This window comes from Peromyscus californicus, unplaced genomic scaffold (assembly GCF_007827085.1).
Source record: "Peromyscus californicus insignis strain IS unplaced genomic scaffold, ASM782708v3 Scaffold_20__1_contigs__length_68692818, whole genome shotgun sequence".
Taxonomy (NCBI): domain Eukaryota; kingdom Metazoa; phylum Chordata; class Mammalia; order Rodentia; family Cricetidae; genus Peromyscus; species Peromyscus californicus.
The window spans coordinates 40,453,018-40,469,972 of NW_026294503.1; the positions used below are offsets into that span (position 1 = coordinate 40,453,018).

Consider the following 16,955-nt stretch of genomic DNA (forward strand, 5'->3'; position numbering starts at 1 on the left):
AGTTGCTTTATTACCATCCTAGGGCCATTTTCTTTCTGAGTCACATTTTAGCTTAGTTCAGAGTTAATGCCACCAAATGTATACAAATGGTATAAAACAAGTAGAGTGAGGCCGGGCGGCGGTGGCGCACGCCTTTAATCCCAGCACTCGGGAGGCAGAGGCAGGTGGATGTCTGTGAGTTTGAGGCCAGCCTGGTCTACACAGTGAGATCCAGGACACAGAGAAACCCTTTGTGGGGGGAGGATGGACGGACAAGTAGAGCAGCTTTTACAATATGAAATAAAACATCTGCTTATTATATATCTATCTACACAGACAGTCCATCTTCTCCTGACGATAGAAACAATTAAATTAACTACTCAAGCCAACAAAATAGCTCAGTGGAAAAGGGCGCTTGCTGCCAAGCCTGACAACTGGAGTTCGATCCTTGGAACCCACAGGATGAAGGGAGAGAGAGCTGGTTCCCATGGTTGTCTTCTGACCTCTGAATGCCCCTCCCCCACCCCCACCCCACACGAATAAATAAACATAATGAAAGTTACCTAATCTTTAAACAAATTTTATTTATTTTTATTTATGTGTGTTTATGTGTACCTGCTTGTCTATGTATACACTGTGTGTGCAGGTGCCCTCAGGGACCAGAAGAGGCCATCAGATTCCCTGAAATTGGGTGACAAGCTGCCTGATGTAGGTGCTGGGAGTTGAACTCAGGTCCTGTGTAAGCGCCCCAGATGATCTTAACCTCTGAGCATCTCTCCAGTCCCAAACGTGTAGTCCAGGCTGTCCTTAAACTCACAACCCGACTGCCTTCACCTCTCCAGCATATCCCACGGACATACGCCACCAGAACCAGTAACAACAGCAACAACAAGAAAAAAATAATCTGCAAAATCCCAAAACAGAAGAGATGGGTCAAGTTTAGTACGACAGGAAGAACGGCCCCGTGAAGAAAGGTAACTGAGGGGTATGTGTGCACGTGTGCATGTGTGTGTGCAAGCCTGTGTGTGAAAGAGAGAGAGACGGACCTGTGAAGAAGAGTAACTGAGGTGTTTGTCTGTGTCTGTGTGTGTGTGTGTGTGTGTGCGTGCACGTGTGTGTATGTGTGTGTGTGTGTGTGTGTGTGTGTGTGTGTGTGTGTGAGAGAGAGAGAGAGAGAGAGAGAGAGAGAGAGAGAGAGAGAGAGAGAGAGAGACGCGTGAAGAAAGGTGACTGAGGTGTGTGTGTGAGAGAGACTTGTGAAGAAAGGTAGCTGAGGGGTGTGTGTGTGTGTGTATGAGAGGGGGGGAAGGGAGGGAGGGAGGGAGGGAGGGAGGGAGGGAGGGAGAGAGATTTATTTTTAACTTTTATTTACTTTTTAATGTATGTGGGTGTTTTACCTGCATGTATGTCTGTGCACCACATGTATGCAGTGCCTGTGGAGGTCAGGAGAAGGCACTGGATACCCTGAGACTGGAGTTATAGATGGTGGTGAGCTGCCATGTGGATGCTGGCACTAGAACCCAAGCCTCCAGAAGAGCAGACGGTGCTCTTAACCACTGAGCCACCTCCCCAGGCCCAGCCCTTGGTTCTTTTGTTTCACTCTGGTTTTGAGACAGGGGCTTGCCATGCAGCCAAGCTGGCCTCCAACTCCCAAGCTTCCAAGTGCAGAGAGGATAGATGCCCACCATCACGCACAGCCAACCAAGTTGTTAAAACAGAATCCTGACATTGCAGAGGAAGACAGGCGAGTTAGGCGAGTTCTGCTGAAGGGCTTCACGGAGGTGGGGACCGATGCCTTTACACTTGTCCCACTAGCCAACATGGCTTTCACGGCCAGTTGGTGGTGCCAGAACCCCATATTCATTATTAAAGATGGCTCCTAAAAAGGCTCCGCTAGTGTGAGGCTTGACTCCTGCGGCTGAAGCAGGGCCACTTGAAGTGTGGCTGTCACTAGGCAGCAGGACTACTTGTGTCTCTTTAGTGGTGAGTCCCGTGACAGTGGTGGAGTAAAGAAGAGTTGGCAGGGACACTCTGGGCCCTTTTGGAGATCCGAGTCAGACAGGGCCTGAGAGGAACAGTGCTGACAGAGGGGATGCTACGGGGCCCTGAGCTCTTCCCCTGAAAGCCCCAGGGCCAGAATCTAACACTTCAGGGCATCCTCTCTGATCCCAGGCTGACCAAAGGCCAATAGTGGAGAAACTTCAGACCCGTCTTTCCTGTCAAGAGGGATTCTACCTAGAGAGTTCCAGAATGCAAGTGAATGGGACCTCAGCAACTCTCTTCACTCACCACCCAGAGCCACTGCTTAGGGGATGCTGTACAGCCTTCTTTATGACAGTGTTTCTCAAGAGGAGTGCTGGTTCAATACAGAAGAGGCCACAGCGGGAGCACCACAGTCTAACTCTGTCTGGGCTAATGCTCGCATGTGATAGGCAACTTGCTGCCTGCTCCAAGTCGGATGTAATCCAGCAAATATGCCAAATGCAATGTGGGCAACATGTATGGAAGGAACTCATGAGCAGCCTCACACGAATGGACACAACTTAGTGGCCTGGTAGCCTTGATGAGCCACCTCAGTACATTCACAGCAGCCTTCAGACACACCTGGGGGCTAGAGTCAAGGGTGGAGTCCCCCCTCCTGGGACATTGGTCTTGTCTTTCCAAATGGGGCAGACACTGTTCATAGCCATGCAAAGGCATACATAGGTGCTCGATTCAATTTTATTTTTAGGGTTTGAGATGGGTAGAAGTCACCTTCCTTTCATGAAACTGGTCCCAAAGAAGGTGACTTGCCATCCCTTGTATGGGCACCAGAGGGTGTGCTCCTCCAGGAGATGGCTCAGCAGACTTAGGCCCACCCCACACCACCATCAGTGGAAATAGGTCACCTTCAACACCTCCAGGAAAGGGCTGGTGTCTTCCCTCCCCCGCTCCCCTCCCTCCCAGGGGTTATTGGACATTCTGGTACTCTTAAAGGCCAGTGGCCAGGCTGGGATTAAGAAATTATTAATGGGCCTTGCAATAAGTGTGTGTCTCAGCAGGGCCTCGCTGGTCAAAGTGACCCACCCCTACCTGCTTTCTGATAGGGCAAGTTTCAAAATCAAAAAGGGAAAGTTGACTTCGATATCATTCAGCAAGCTGTGCTGAGCATGCTATCCCAGGAGATGGGCTGGTTGGTGTGAGTGTCCCAGGTTCCATAATGACAGATGGGAGATATCTATATAGTGCCACCCAAAAATCATCCGCACAGGCCAGAAGCAATCCAGATGAACAGAAGCCCCTTAGCACACCGTTACTGAGAAGAGGGTGCCTAGGGAAGGCCATCCCTGCCAGAATATGATAGCATCCTAGTGTCTCTAAAAGTGTCTCCAAGGAAACCAGTGTGGGTCTCAGTGCCAAGCAGCGACTGAAACAAACATCTGCAACAGAAATGAATGTCTAGGAAAAAGACAGGAAAGTCCCCAAATTCAAAGCCTTACCTTGTTGGAACTTTAACCAGCATCCCTCTCTCTAACGCTATCACTCAGCCATGCCAGTGCTAACTGAGGTTCCCTGGGCCGAGATACTAGCCAGGCATGTCCAGTTCTCACCCATATCCAGGGCACCTGCCAAGCTTCCTCAGAGCCCACCCTCCTAGGAAGCTAGCTAGCATCTGCATTCAAGAATTCTCCACTGCTCTCATGTCCCTCTCCACTCCAGATGCTTAGTGGCCTTGAACACAAGGGTCCAAGTGACCCCACCGCCCCCATCCCTGACCTACTTATGTTCCTGTTGCTATGATTTTTTTTTTTAAGCTGACAAAACAATTTAGGCGAGAAAGGCTTTTCTGTTGTTGTGAAAAACACCACAGCCCAAAGAAACTCAAGGAAGAGTTTATTTTGGATTTACGATCCAGAGAGGTAAGAGTCCAAAAGGCACAGCAGCAAGCAGCAGGCACTGTGACAGAAGCAGGGAACGTCACAGCTCTAACCACATGTGGAAAGCAGAGAAAGCAAACTGGAAGTGAGGCAGGACCACAAACTCTCAAAGACCACCCCAATGACGTACTTCCCCCAATGAGGCCGCACCTCCCCAGTACCTCGTCAAATATTCCGATTCCTGCGCCTAAGAGGACAGTTCTCATTCAAACCACCACAGATGGATAATAGACAGATAGATGGATAGATAGATAGATAGATAGATAGATAGATAGATAGATAGATAGATAGATAGATGATAGAGAGATATAATAGATGACAGATAATTGATAGATGGTAGATAACATAAATAATGATAGATAGATAATTGGCAAATAGGTAGATGACAAAGATTAAATGACAGATGGCTGTATCGATTGATTGATATTGGACAGATGCTACATGGAAGAAAGAAGTTTTATTATGTCTAGCCAGGCACAATAAGCTGAACCTTTAGTCTCAGCTACTCTGGAGGCTGGAGCAGGAAACCAGCTGAACAGCAGGACAAGGTCTCATCTCAAAAATAATACTAAGACTGGGGGTGTGACTCAGTTGGTAGAGTTCTTACTTGCTTGTCATGTACGAAGCCCTGGGTTTAACCTCCAGCACTACACAACCTGATGTGGTGGTGCAGGCTTGTGACCCCAGAACTTGGGAGGAGAAAGATCAAGAGTGCAAAGTCAATCCTCAACGTATCTAGCAACTTAGAGGACAGTCTACAATACATGATACATTGTTTCAAAAAATACTGCAAGTATAAAACAAAACAAAATACTCATTTTACAGGTCCATACTGTAAGCGTTACAGTTCAGATGGAAAGGTATCCTGGCAGCCAGGAGCCAAGGAACACCACAAAGTCATACCTCACAACAAAACTCATACAAGAGATTTATTGGGGGTGGGGGGGACAGGAGGGTGGCTGCTTCTGCTCAGGCAAGAAACAGCAGCAAACTGAACAGGATACAGGTCTTATATAGAGCTTCTTGGGAAGGGGGTGGAACTTTTCAGGGTGGAGCTTTCCAGGGTAGAGATTGGTGGGAATTCACATCCAGAGATTGGGCTTTTTACTCTGTAGGGTGGGGGCAGGGTCCAGCAGTTAAGAGTGTTCTGTGGGTGGAACCTGGCAGTTCTGGGGGGTGGAGGGAGTCCTCTGGGGAAGAACCTGGCCACTCATGTGGTTGGAGGGGCTTACATTCCCCATTTTTTGTTTATTATTAATAAACAATAAGGTCACGGGAAAGGGGGCAATGTTATCATTAGACTACTTCCTGCTGAATCAGGGCATCAAAGTCCTTTGGGTGAATTTGATCTTCATTCACCATCAGAGTACAATCAGGAGTCACTGACCTCTGGCTCTGTAGCTAGGGGCTGGTAATCCTGTAATAGCAACTGATTAAAAGTCTGGTTAGAGATCTTTTGAATTTCTTGTTGAAGAAATCTAGACAAGAAGTTTTAAGGCAGGGTGCAACTAGTAGGATTAGGAAAAGCAGGAGAAGGGGGTTGAGAAGGGTAGTATCCAATTCCACATTGGACTGTCAATGAGCCACTGGCATCAAGCTGTTTCCTACATTTTTGGAGATTCATCTGGAGTTGTCAGATCTTGTCTTTTACTTTACCTGACTGGTTGACATAGAAGCAACATTCCTCCCTGAAGACTAGAAAAAGGCCACTTCTTTCTGCTGTTAGTGAATCTGATTCTCACTGATTTTTGTGGCACTTATGGTGTCCCAGTGTGTCTATTTGGCTCTGGAGGGTAAGGATGGTCTGAGTCACCCATTGGAGATTCTGGATGAACTGAGAGGAGCCGGGTGGTAAATAGCTAGGGAGGTAGTCAGTCCCGGGTTTCTGCACCAAAATGTAAGTGTTACAGCTCTGATAGAAAGGTATCCTGGCAGTTGGAAGCCAAGAAATAACTACAGCTTGGAAAGAAAGGGTATCCTGGCACACCTGTGTGGCTTTCACAGCAAAAGTAAACAAAGCAGGGGGCATCCGTAGTGCCACTTACCCAGTGGCAGAGGAGAAACAAGTGGGTAGAGCAGGTGGAGCAGAAAATAGCTGGGTAAGTCAAGTGTCTTAGTAAGTAGAATTGCACACATGGAAGGGCATTGCAGGGAGCATGCCCACATGGTGGGCAGCTCAAAGGGCACAGAAGATCCTTTCTTAAAAGGTTGGAGATAAGATGCTTCAGTCCCCTGAGGCTATGCAGAGAGTGGGTATGGAGCCTGGGTGATATATTTTGTGGCGTTTGATGAGGCTGGTAAAACTGTAACCCTATCCTGACAATAGGGGAACAAGAAGATGGGGTCCCTAAAACTCTGTCAAGACTACATAGGCGGCCCCAGAGTCCAGAAGGAGAGAGACAGATCGCCCTGGGGCTCCCAGTGAGAGATGGCCGTGGTCAGGCCAAGGGAGCCTGGACTCCCTCAGTTGTCCATGGCCAGATCTAGAAGATCAGCTGAAGGGCCACCTGGGCTTGATGTTTCCACGCCGTGAGGGATATGGGGGCAGTCAGCACCTCAGTGACCTTCTTGATGGAACCTTGGATATGATCTGGGTTGTTTATGAGGGATCAGACAGGCCTGGGCTTAGTGACCCTCCTGACTGCATTTGAAACAAGAACCCAGAGGTTTTGAGGCTTGGGAGACCAGGGAACCTGGGCAGTTGCTATGGTGGGTCGAAAAAAAATTTTTTTTTGTTTTGGGGCTTTTTTATCTCTCCCATGGTACACCTTAAAGGCCATTGCTAAGACTTTTGCCTGTGGAGTCAGGGTTCCTTTCTCTAGGCGTTTAAGTTTGGCCCTAATATCAGGGAAACTCTGGAAGAAGAAGTAGGCCATAAAGAGTTGTTTTCCATCTGAGGTCTCAGGATCCAGATTGGTATGTTGTAAGAGAGTCTTTGTGACACAGTCCAGGAATTGAGATGGATTCTCATATTCGTCCTGGACAACCTCTTGGTTTTTTAATAATTTCTCTCTTTAAGGGTAGCCAGCCAGGAAGCAAATTACAAACTGATTCCTAGCTGTCCCCTAGGGTATTATAATTCCTTTCAGGGTCCTGGTCAGGGACTGCCTCAGCAGTCCTGGGTGAGCAGCCTGTCACTGAGAAGAGAGAACGGGAAACCAGAGAGGCTGAAGCGGAAGAGAAGGGACTGTGGGTTGAGGCTTGTTAGTGTGATCAAAAATAGTGGAAGAATCATCTGGTTCAGGCCTCACAACTGGGAGTTATTGTTTTTCCTTAAATGACTTACGTCATGTGGTCACTTTTGTCAGGGTGGGAGTGAGGTCACATGGCAAAGTCTATCCTTTCCAACCCTAGCAGAGATGGCTGTCAGCCCCGTGGCCGCCTCCACCCCAGTGTGGGGGCAGCAGCTAAGGTAGCAAGCAGCAAGCCCCACGTTTCCTTTAAGATTACCTATGTGTAGATTTATAACTTTCACCCTGGTGTTATGAGTTTTAAATTAACCCTTTAGTTACAGATTTCACAGGGTTTTAATCAGACCCAATATGCTTACAAATCCTGAAAGTACAGAAAGTTTGCACAATAGTTTTACAAATCTTGAGATGAGATTTCTACCCTAGCAAAAGTTTTAGAGAGTTAAACCAAAACCAAAAGAGAATGAGATGAATAGTAATCGTCCCTATCAGGAAGAGTCGGTCCCTTTATTCCGTCTTGTTCTCCTTTCTCTGTCACACAGCAGGTGGCTCACTCGATATAGGACAATGATTTTGGAGGAAACCTTTAAATAAGCACACTTGGGTCTAGAGGGGTGGGGGGATCCATACCCTAACTCTAGAGCCAGATTTTAGTTCAAGTGGGACGGCATAAAACAGCAATCTAATGCCACTCGTCCCTAAAAGACACCCGAGTCCCTGTAAAACTGAATCTAGTTAAGCTGAGAGCAAGGCTTAGAGAGAGGAAATGTTTGAGTCCTGGCTATAGACAGAGGATGCTGCAGGAGGGAGCCGAGAGAAGCGCCAGCCGGTGAAGAGTGTGTGCGTAGTGAGTGCACGTTGCTGCCGGCGGCCTGTTGCTGCTGGCCGACTCCTTGGCTGTCTCTGGTTCCTGCTAGGGCTCGCTCCTAGCTCCCACTTTGCAACAAACTTACAGACCCCTCTGTGGTAACTTAAAAGACAGAACATTTACACAGTGTATGTGTTGGGGAGACCAGACAACACCAAACAGGGCTTGGAGCCGAGAAATAGGGAGTGGGGAATCTCTCTGCATTTCCCCAATCACTCACAGTATTTGTAAAGGTCCCAAATAATATTAGGATCTAAGGTGCCGTTAGATGGCCTTTGGATTGATTATCTAAGGGCTATTAAAGCCAAATTTGATTGCAAAAGTGAATAAATTTAGGTCCCTTTAGGTCAGATGGAGAGGCTGGAGGTTCTCTAAGAGGCATCCCAGGGGAGAATGAGGGGGTATAGAAGACATGTTCCCATGGATGAGAGAAAAGGAAAATGTCACTGTAGCCTGTAGTCACAGACTCAGAGGACTGAATGAGAACCAAACTGTTCAGTGGGTCATCACCACCCTCAACAGGGGTCAGGAGCTTAGCCTGGCTAAGCCAGTGGGGAGACTTGGTGCCTGGTACCAGCGCTTTCCCAGAGGTAAGAAGGCAAGAAGGAAAACCAAGCTCTCGGAGGAGGGGTCTCATCCACAGGGAAGGGTCTAGGAATGAGGTCACAAAAGCCACAAGGGCCTAAAGGAGCTGTGGGATTACGGGCAGCTCCAGGGGGAAGGAGAAGACAGCAGGGAGGGGTGCAGCAGCCTGGCTTGGCCTAAGGAAGCTGCAGGGCTGGGGTCAGGTGAAGGGTGGAGGGACGGGGTCAGGTGAAGAGGGCCAGCTATAGCCTTAAAGATCATGGCTGGGGGTACCTCTGCCTCCAGAGTACCAGAGGGGTGCCGGACACTCAATGGTTACTTCCTCAGACTCAGGGAAATGTTTTCACCAACCAAAGAGGAAACTTACCTAATTGCTGCTGGTGGATGGGTTGCTGAACAATCCATGAACTGGAAGGTGAGTCTGTTGCAGGTGGACTGGAGCTGAAGGATAGAGTCTCAGTGCAGCTTAGACCGTGAGGGGAAAAGCAGGCACCAGGAGAGTCTATCCGAGTCATGGCATCAAATATAAGCATTATAGCTTGGATGGAAAGGTATCCTGGCAGTCAGGAGCCAAGGATTACCACAAAGTCACACCACACAACAAAGCTCACACAAGAGATTTATTGGGAGGGCAAAAACCAGGAGAGTGGGGGCTGGAGCGATGGCTTAGCGGTTAAGAGTATTGACTGCTCTTCCAGAGGACCTGGGTTCAATCCCTAGCACCCACATGGCAGCTCACAACTCCAGTTCCAGGGGACCCTCACACAGACATACAGGCAAAACACCAATGCACATAAAATAAGAATAAATCAATTACTTAAAAAAAAAAAAACCTCTGCTTGGGGAAGAGACAGCAGCAAACTGAACAGGATACAAAGTTTATATACTTTCTTGGGAAGGGGGTGGAGATTGGTGGGATTTTACTACCAGAGATTCAGCTTTTTACTCTGTAGGGTGGGGGCAGGGTCCAGCAGTTAAGAGTGTTCTGTGGGTGGAACCCAGCAGCTCTCAGGAGAGGTCCTCAGGGGAGGGGCCTGTCCACTCTTGTGGCATGGGGGGCGGGGGGATTACACATGTCATTTTATTTCTCTACCACATGTCTGTAAAGCATTATGGAGTAATTTTTGTCAGAGGTGCAGGTTTGTGAACCTTCTGCGTCTTGTGTCTGGATTTCTTTCGTTTTGCTGCCAGCTGTCCGTGAGCGCTGTCCTGTGGCCCTCCTGTGTAATATTCCACGGGGCGGCTACACCACAATTCCTTAACACTTTTCTGCAATCGAGGGGCTGTTTCTGGAGTTTTGCTCTTATGAACGGTGCAGTTATAAGCATCAAATACATGCCTCTGAGTGTACACACACACACACACACACACACACACACACACACACACACACACACACACATGGGGCATTTTTATTGGGTGATAGGTTGGCAAGGGATTGCTTGGTCCTGGGGGACATAATCACTCAGCTTTCCAGAAGGTACTGTGTGTTCCCAGGTGGCCATACAATCGCACAATTTGTCTCTGACCCGAAAAGTCCAGGCGGGGATGCAAAGAGCATCTTTCAGCACCTGGGACTGTCAGCTCTCTGAGGTTTGTTAATCCAGCGGGGACAGCTCGTGTCTGCAGCTGTTTCCCTGGCAACCAGTGAAACTGGAGACCTCGGTCCTGGGGGCCTGTTCTGTGACTTGCCCGTGCTTGCAAGCCTCTGCCATTTCCACCAGATCTCTGGTCCTCATCGTCCAGAGGCTGCATGTTATTTATCAATGTCGTCTTCAAACGTTACTCTGTTGCCAGTGTTCTTTCCCAGACTGTAAACTACCCACTTGCTTTCTCTGAGAACTATTTTGACAAGTGAAAGCTTTTGGCTTGTGATTGTCACTTACTGGTCTTTTGTTACAGTTTGCTCTATTTGTATCTTATTTTGGAAATTCTCCCTGTCCCTGGGTCATAGGAAGGCCCCTCTGTTTTCTATCAGAGCTCTTCCGGTTTCCCTCCTGACATTTCCTCCCTTGATCCTGGAGTTCATTGTGGTGGGTATTTTGAAGTAGAGATGCAATATCTAGTCCCCTCTCTAGCTCAGTCTCAAAGGGACTCTCAATTTCCCCCTCCTGTCTCCTGGGCTCTGCTAGGTCGGCCTCTGAGTGCCTGGTCCTGTTTCCCAGGACAGTTTTGTCTCCTGTAACCATGACTACCTCTCATTGCCACCGTGGCTTCATGAGGATTTTTTTTCCAGGTTCATAATTTATTATACAAATTGAGTATTACATGATGAGTTGACATCAGCTTCTTCAGGCATGGGACTAACAGATGAGGTCAGACATTTCAAAATCCATATATGTTGCCTTCACAACTGGGGTTTTTTTAGGCCTTAACTCGAAGTATAAGACCAACAAAGCAATACTTCCATATGTGGCCAGTACACAATTCATTCTACCTGTGAGAGTGTAAGAGTTGAAATACTTTTTAAAACCAGTGAACTGGAATTGTCCATCACTTTCTGGACCAGCCATGACTTCTTCGCCCAAATCACAAACTACGCAGCTGATGTCCTTCAACAAACCCAGCTACCAGCCTTCATGAGGATTTTTAATGCCCACAGCATGTGCCCTGTCCATGACTGGAGGCCTACCTCTCCACCAGTTTCTCCACTGTAAATGGGGACAACAGTGGCCTTCCAAGCTGGGGGTTGGAAAACACAGAGAGTAGGACCCCAAGCATGCAGCTAGTGTTCTTGACCCCTAAAGCAGTACTTCCCTCACTGGGGCTTTGACCGGTTAGGTTGTATACTAAGTTTGGGCCTCAGCTCCCTAGAGACCTCAAAAGGTAGACCCCGTCTGTCCTCCAACAAGGAGTAACGGGCAGAGCTGGCGGGAAGGCTATCGAAGACTGATCCAGTGTCAAGCATCTATGAATGTGTCTGCCCACCTCTCCGAGGAATGAGTGACAGGAATCAGAGGAGCTAGTCAGTGGGCCTAGGGAGATAGGCGGGGACTAAGCCCCAGTCACACACACCTCTGAGTCCCTCTAGAGAAGACATGCCTTGCCCCAGAACCCTCAGTCACCCACAGGGCAAAGAGGTTCACAGCAGGAGCCACATGCATGGGTAGAAAATTTAAATAGTCCCACTTCCCAGGAAGGCTCTGTAGGAGAGTCATGGTAACCATGGTGACTACCGGATGGAACACCTGTCTTCGACATGTTCCACAGACAGACTGAGTGCCCTAGATCCTCTGGGTCAGGACCACAATCGGTGCCACCATGAGCTCATACTACCCAGCTGTGGCCATGTGTGGTTCAGGCCCTGCAAGCCTAGAAAGGGCCAGCTTGAGGAGGGCTTGAACAAGAACCCTCAAACTTCCCCAGGGTGGAAGATTTAGAGACAGTAGAAATAAGGTCAAAAAGAAACAGTTGACTCTGAGGCTTTCAGCCAAGCAAGGCTCCTTCCTCCAGGCTGTCTGCCATTCACAGCTCCTCACAGCATGTACCTTTCCCTTCACAGCCCGGCCCAGCCCAGATGTCACCTGGACACTTGATTCCTGGCTTATGGCTAATTAATTAGCTAACGGCTAGCTCACCATCATTTCCCCACTTCATTCCTTTCTAATTTATTGATTTATCCTTTTTCCTCATTCATTCAATAAAAGTCTAACACCAATGGTCTTCAGAGAGGCTGTCCTGCCAGGCCCACCTGCCCATGCCCAGCCATGTGGGATGGGAAGGAGCGGTTCAGTATCCTGAGGAGGGCAGTGCAGGCCTAAGCTGGTCACACACAGCCAGGCCACCCAGTGCCTAACGAAAGTAGGGAAAGAAAGCCTGAGGACCAGCCCTTGCCCCTGGCCTGCCTAATACCTTAATGCTGCCTCTAAAAGCCCCCACAGCCGCAGTCAGTATGTGCCAGACACTTCAGAAGGTTCCCCAGCTCCTTTGGTATTCATTCTTTCGGCCAGCATCCCTCAGTGTGAAGAGAAGGAGCCCCACGAAGTTCTGGGAATGCAGGAAACCGATGGACGAAGATTGTGATTTCATGTAGCCTGGAAATTCGGGAACTTCATCCAGGAGAGGAACTTACCAGCCCTCCTGGCCCCACCAAGGGCCTCTCTCTTAGCCTCCCTGGTACACTCCCTTCCTCCAGGATGGTCCCCAAGGCCTCACAGTGCTGGTTAAGCATGGACAGGACCAAGCTCTGCCTCAGCCAAGAGCTCACTTGGACAGACCTTCCTCAGTGACACTGAGGCAGTCCACATCTGTTGGGATAATCCCTTACAGAATTTTTCTCTCTGTTCCAGCCTCACAAATCCTTCTCTACCTTCATCTTTGAGGTCTTTCCCTTCAAATCTCACTCCCAGATACTACCACCCTCCTAAATTTACGAGACCAAAAGGGACACCGGGTCTCCCTAGCAAATGCCCAGCTCAGTCAATGATCTGTTGCCTCCCAGGGATTCTCCCCCAACTCAGGACAAAGAGCCAGTGCAACCCAGAGTAAACACTTTATCGCCTCCTTACAATCCCACAGACCAATAAGAACTCCACTTCTTTCTTGGCTTCTTTAGAGTCTATATACCTAACCATGGGCCCATTGTCAAACCTCTAGATAAGGCCTTACAGGACCAGAATGTAAACCACTAAATAACTCTTTCCTTCATCACAACCTTCCAGACACAAATGGACCTCACCAAGGCCCCAATCACAGCCCTTCCCAACCTTCCAAAAGAATTCCCCCCTATATATAGCAGAGAAGGGAGAGATGGCTCTAAGACTCCTGGGAAAAAAACATGGAGGCACTTAGGAGTGTTAGCTTTCCTTTCTAAACAACTCGATAGCACTCTTAAATGCTGGCCTCTGTGTCATCGGGCAGTGGCTGCCTGACACTGACCAGGAGCCTAGCACACTTGCATATGGACGACAAATGAACACTCATAATGCCTATGAATACCTTGCCAGCCCCTGCCTCACCCAGTCCCAACTCTTATTAGGAAATCTAAACATTTCTATCCACAAATAAAAATCTCCTAAATGTCACAACCCTCCTCCCTATAACAGGACCCGTTACATATCAGTGCCCATAAGTTTTAGGGTACACTCAGGCAGTTCATATAGATACAACAGACTCCCAACTCCCAAACTTGGGACAGTGATAACCACAGCCCAGAGTACAAAGAACTCAGACCAACGGCCAAACACATCTGCTTTTCCCAAAGCTCTCTCACCCTGGGGAGATGTCAGAGACTTCACACCTACACAGGTTCCAGTATGCCCTTCCCACTGTGGTGCCTGCAGCGAGAAATGTCCTCTGTGGGCTCAGGAATGAACTTTGGGTCCCTCAGTTGGCGGTGCTGGTAGAGGAGGTACTGGTAGATGGAGCCTTGCTGGAGGAAGTGCGTCACTGGGGGCGGGCTTTGAGAGTTCACAGTCCTGCCCAGCGTCCTGTTGGCTCTCTCTGCTTGAAAGATGTGGTCTCTGCAATGAAAGATGTGGTCTCTCCACTTGCTGCTCTGGCTGCCTGCTCTCATGCTTTCCCTGGTATTGTGAACTCTCCCAGTGGAACTGCAAGCCCAAGAAAACGCTTTCTTCTATAAGTTGCCTTGGTCACCCGCCCTACACTCACGGGCAGCAGACTGAGAATGTAGAGGACACTTAACACCCCGGGGCTCACCCACTCAACTTGACACTTCTCTTCGTCTCGTGTGTTGGTTGCTCCTCTTGTTCCGACCAAATACCTGACAAGATGAGGCTTCAGAGACACGTGTTCATTTTGGCCTGCAGCTTAAGGGGATACAGTCCATCATGGCAGGGAATGCATGCCAGCTTGGGTGTGAGGCTGAGGGTCTCAAACAAGAGAGTGAGCAGGAAGAGGGGCGTGTGGGGTAGAGGGAGCTAAGCTATAAAACCTCAAGTCCTGTCTCTAGTGATCCACTTCCTCCAGCAAGGCTCCATCTCCTAAAGGTCCCACAAGCTTCCACAACAGTGCCACCAGCTGGGGACCAAGTGTTCAGATATAGGGGCCTATGAGGGACACTTCACATTCAAATCATAACTACCAAACTCCTGACCCAAATTGTAGTTATCTGTTGAAAGAGCCACCAAAGGCCCAAGTATTAGAGGCACTGGGGACCAATGGAACCTATAAAAAAGGCTGCCCCTTCGCCCTCCAGCCCCAGAGGCCCTGGCTATCCCTCAGTCAATCCCAAGCATGGCTTGAAGGAACAAGAAGAAATGGCAGAAGATGGAGTGATACAGGAGGACCCTGGTTTTCCTTACCAGGGAGAACTGTCCTTCCTGCTAACCAAGAGAGGAAAATCCTCACCAGATTGCAGAATTCCTCCCATATAGACTCTAAGCCTCCACAAAGGCTTCTGCCTCCCTTTCTCCATTGCCCAAACCTGGGAGTTTAGATTAGAAATGCTCAAAACAAACAAACAAAAGCCTCCCCCCCCCCAACTCTTGCCTCATCTAGGGAGAGTTCCAAGGTTACAGCTCTGGAGACTCATTCATACTTAGAAATTGCCTGCTATTATTGGCTCCAGTGTTCTCAAACATCCTTTGTCTGGGCTTTGCTTCCTCGGCTCCATAGGACCGGTGTGTATTTGCAGCCTGGTGGAATCATTTTATCCGCTCAGACACTCTTCCACCATGTCCACCCTCTGGCTTGACCCTTCTCTGTTCACACAGTCTCCTGGAATTCCCCTGCCTTTCTTACCCTAACCTGCTCCACCCCTACTATAAAATCACTCAAAAAGCCATCCAAGCATCAAATAAACGAAAGAATTCTAGCTTCACAGATTGTTGGATCTGAGTCCCCACATCCCTGACCAAAGGATGCATCCCTTCCCTGGTTAATCTTTTGGATCTGATTGCCACCGATTCCACCTTCCCCATCCAGGCAACAGCCATCAATGACGCCACTGATTCTAATATAAAGTTCAAATTCTCACTCTCTTTGACACATCCATGAGTACAGCTGGACCAATACTATGGATTAAAATTAACCCAGCTGGCTTCCATTTGTATGAAAAGCTGCTGCTACTCTGGGCCTCTCAAAACAACAAACAAACAAAAAAGCAAACAAAAAACTTTCCACTGTAGCTGGGCATGATGGCACATGCTTTTAATCCCAGCACCAGGGAGGCAGAGGCAGGCGGATCTCTGTGAATTTGAGACTAGCCTGTTCTACATAGCAAGTTCCAGGATAGCTAGTGTTACATCGTGGATCATTGTTTAAATTTTTTAAATAATTAATTTAATTAACTTAATGACCAATTTTTAAAACTAACTAAATAAATAAATGAAAACAGCTGCCATAAACACATACAACACAGAGTGTGCTTCTTAGTGTGACAAAGCTTACAGCTTCGTGTTCCTAAGCTGTGCGGAAGGCCTAGCAAGAGGGAAAAGGTCAAAGGTGAAGTGTGTTACACAGAATTGAATGACCATCATTCCCTGTTTACCAGTTAACCAGCAGAGATGGTCATCTTCACAAATGGAAATTTCATCTGGTGTCGGATCTCCTTTCCTTCTAGGTTTTATAAAAAAAAAAAAAAAAAAAAAAAAAAAAAAGTCACAGCAGTCACTTCCTCTGATACCGAATGTTCTGCTCAGAGATAAAGGGGAGGGTAGGTCAGAGAGGGTGGACAAGCACCAGGGCTGAGAACGGTTTTCAGCATTTACCTTTAGTTCTGACATAATCTCTAAAATTTGCTTGTTAATTATCTTTAACATTTTTCTAACTTAGAACTCTTACTATTAATTCGTGAATTACCAATTGTCTTAGTTTTTTTTTTCTTCTTCTTTCTTTAGATGTGTTTAAAATCCAGCTAGAGCAGGCTGCCTGTTTGTGATCTATAATCCTATTACCTAGGACATCTCATTTAGCTTGGCACGCACACACAACAATTCAGAGGTATTAAATGCTCCCCATGGAGGGAGCACAAAGTCAAGTTATCTTTAGTTAGATGCCTCTCTTTTTCTTCTAAGACCCGTGCAATCTGAATTAGCAGTTATCAAGCAGAAGACCCAGCTGGAGTACCAAATAATGTTTTGGGCTTTTTTTTTCCTCCAAAGGTTCCCTCTCCTTTAAATGAGATGCTGGAGGAGGAGCCAGAGATGAGATTGACTGCTAACAATTTAGCAAACCAAAATGTCCTCAGAGGTCTGAAACCAACAAAAACAAACCAAACAATGGGAAGCCAAAGTGCGCCGAGAGCTAGCAGACAAAATGGACACCTTAAAACAAATGCTTTGAGAGCAGCCTCCCAAAAAATATTCAACAGGATCCTAACAGTCAGAATACAATAAGCAACACATTGACCTTCCACCAAACCAAGGGAGGCCGGAGCCCCCAGAAAGAACTCACACCATGCATCTGAAGAGGCTATGCTGGGTGGTGGACACAAGGCTCCTGCTGTTACCTGGT

At 48.0% G+C, this 16,955-nt stretch overlaps 1 protein-coding gene across 1 annotated transcript; it reads right to left on the bottom strand.

The window, feature by feature from the left end:
• Positions 1-10,764: 10,764 nt before the first annotated feature.
• On the bottom strand, positions 10,765-11,102 carry LOC128116267 (ATP synthase membrane subunit K, mitochondrial-like). Its single transcript, XM_052747444.1, has one exon. The coding sequence runs from the start codon at positions 11,051-11,053 to the stop codon at positions 10,844-10,846; it is 210 nt and encodes a 69-aa protein (XP_052603404.1). The 5' UTR covers positions 11,054-11,102; the 3' UTR covers positions 10,765-10,843.
• Positions 11,103-16,955: the final 5,853 nt, after the last annotated feature.

Coding starts and splice junctions, on each gene's coding strand:
- LOC128116267 (XM_052747444.1), bottom strand. CDS start 11,053: ATGGCTGGTCCAGAAAGTGATGGACAATTCCAGTTCACTGGTTTTAAA.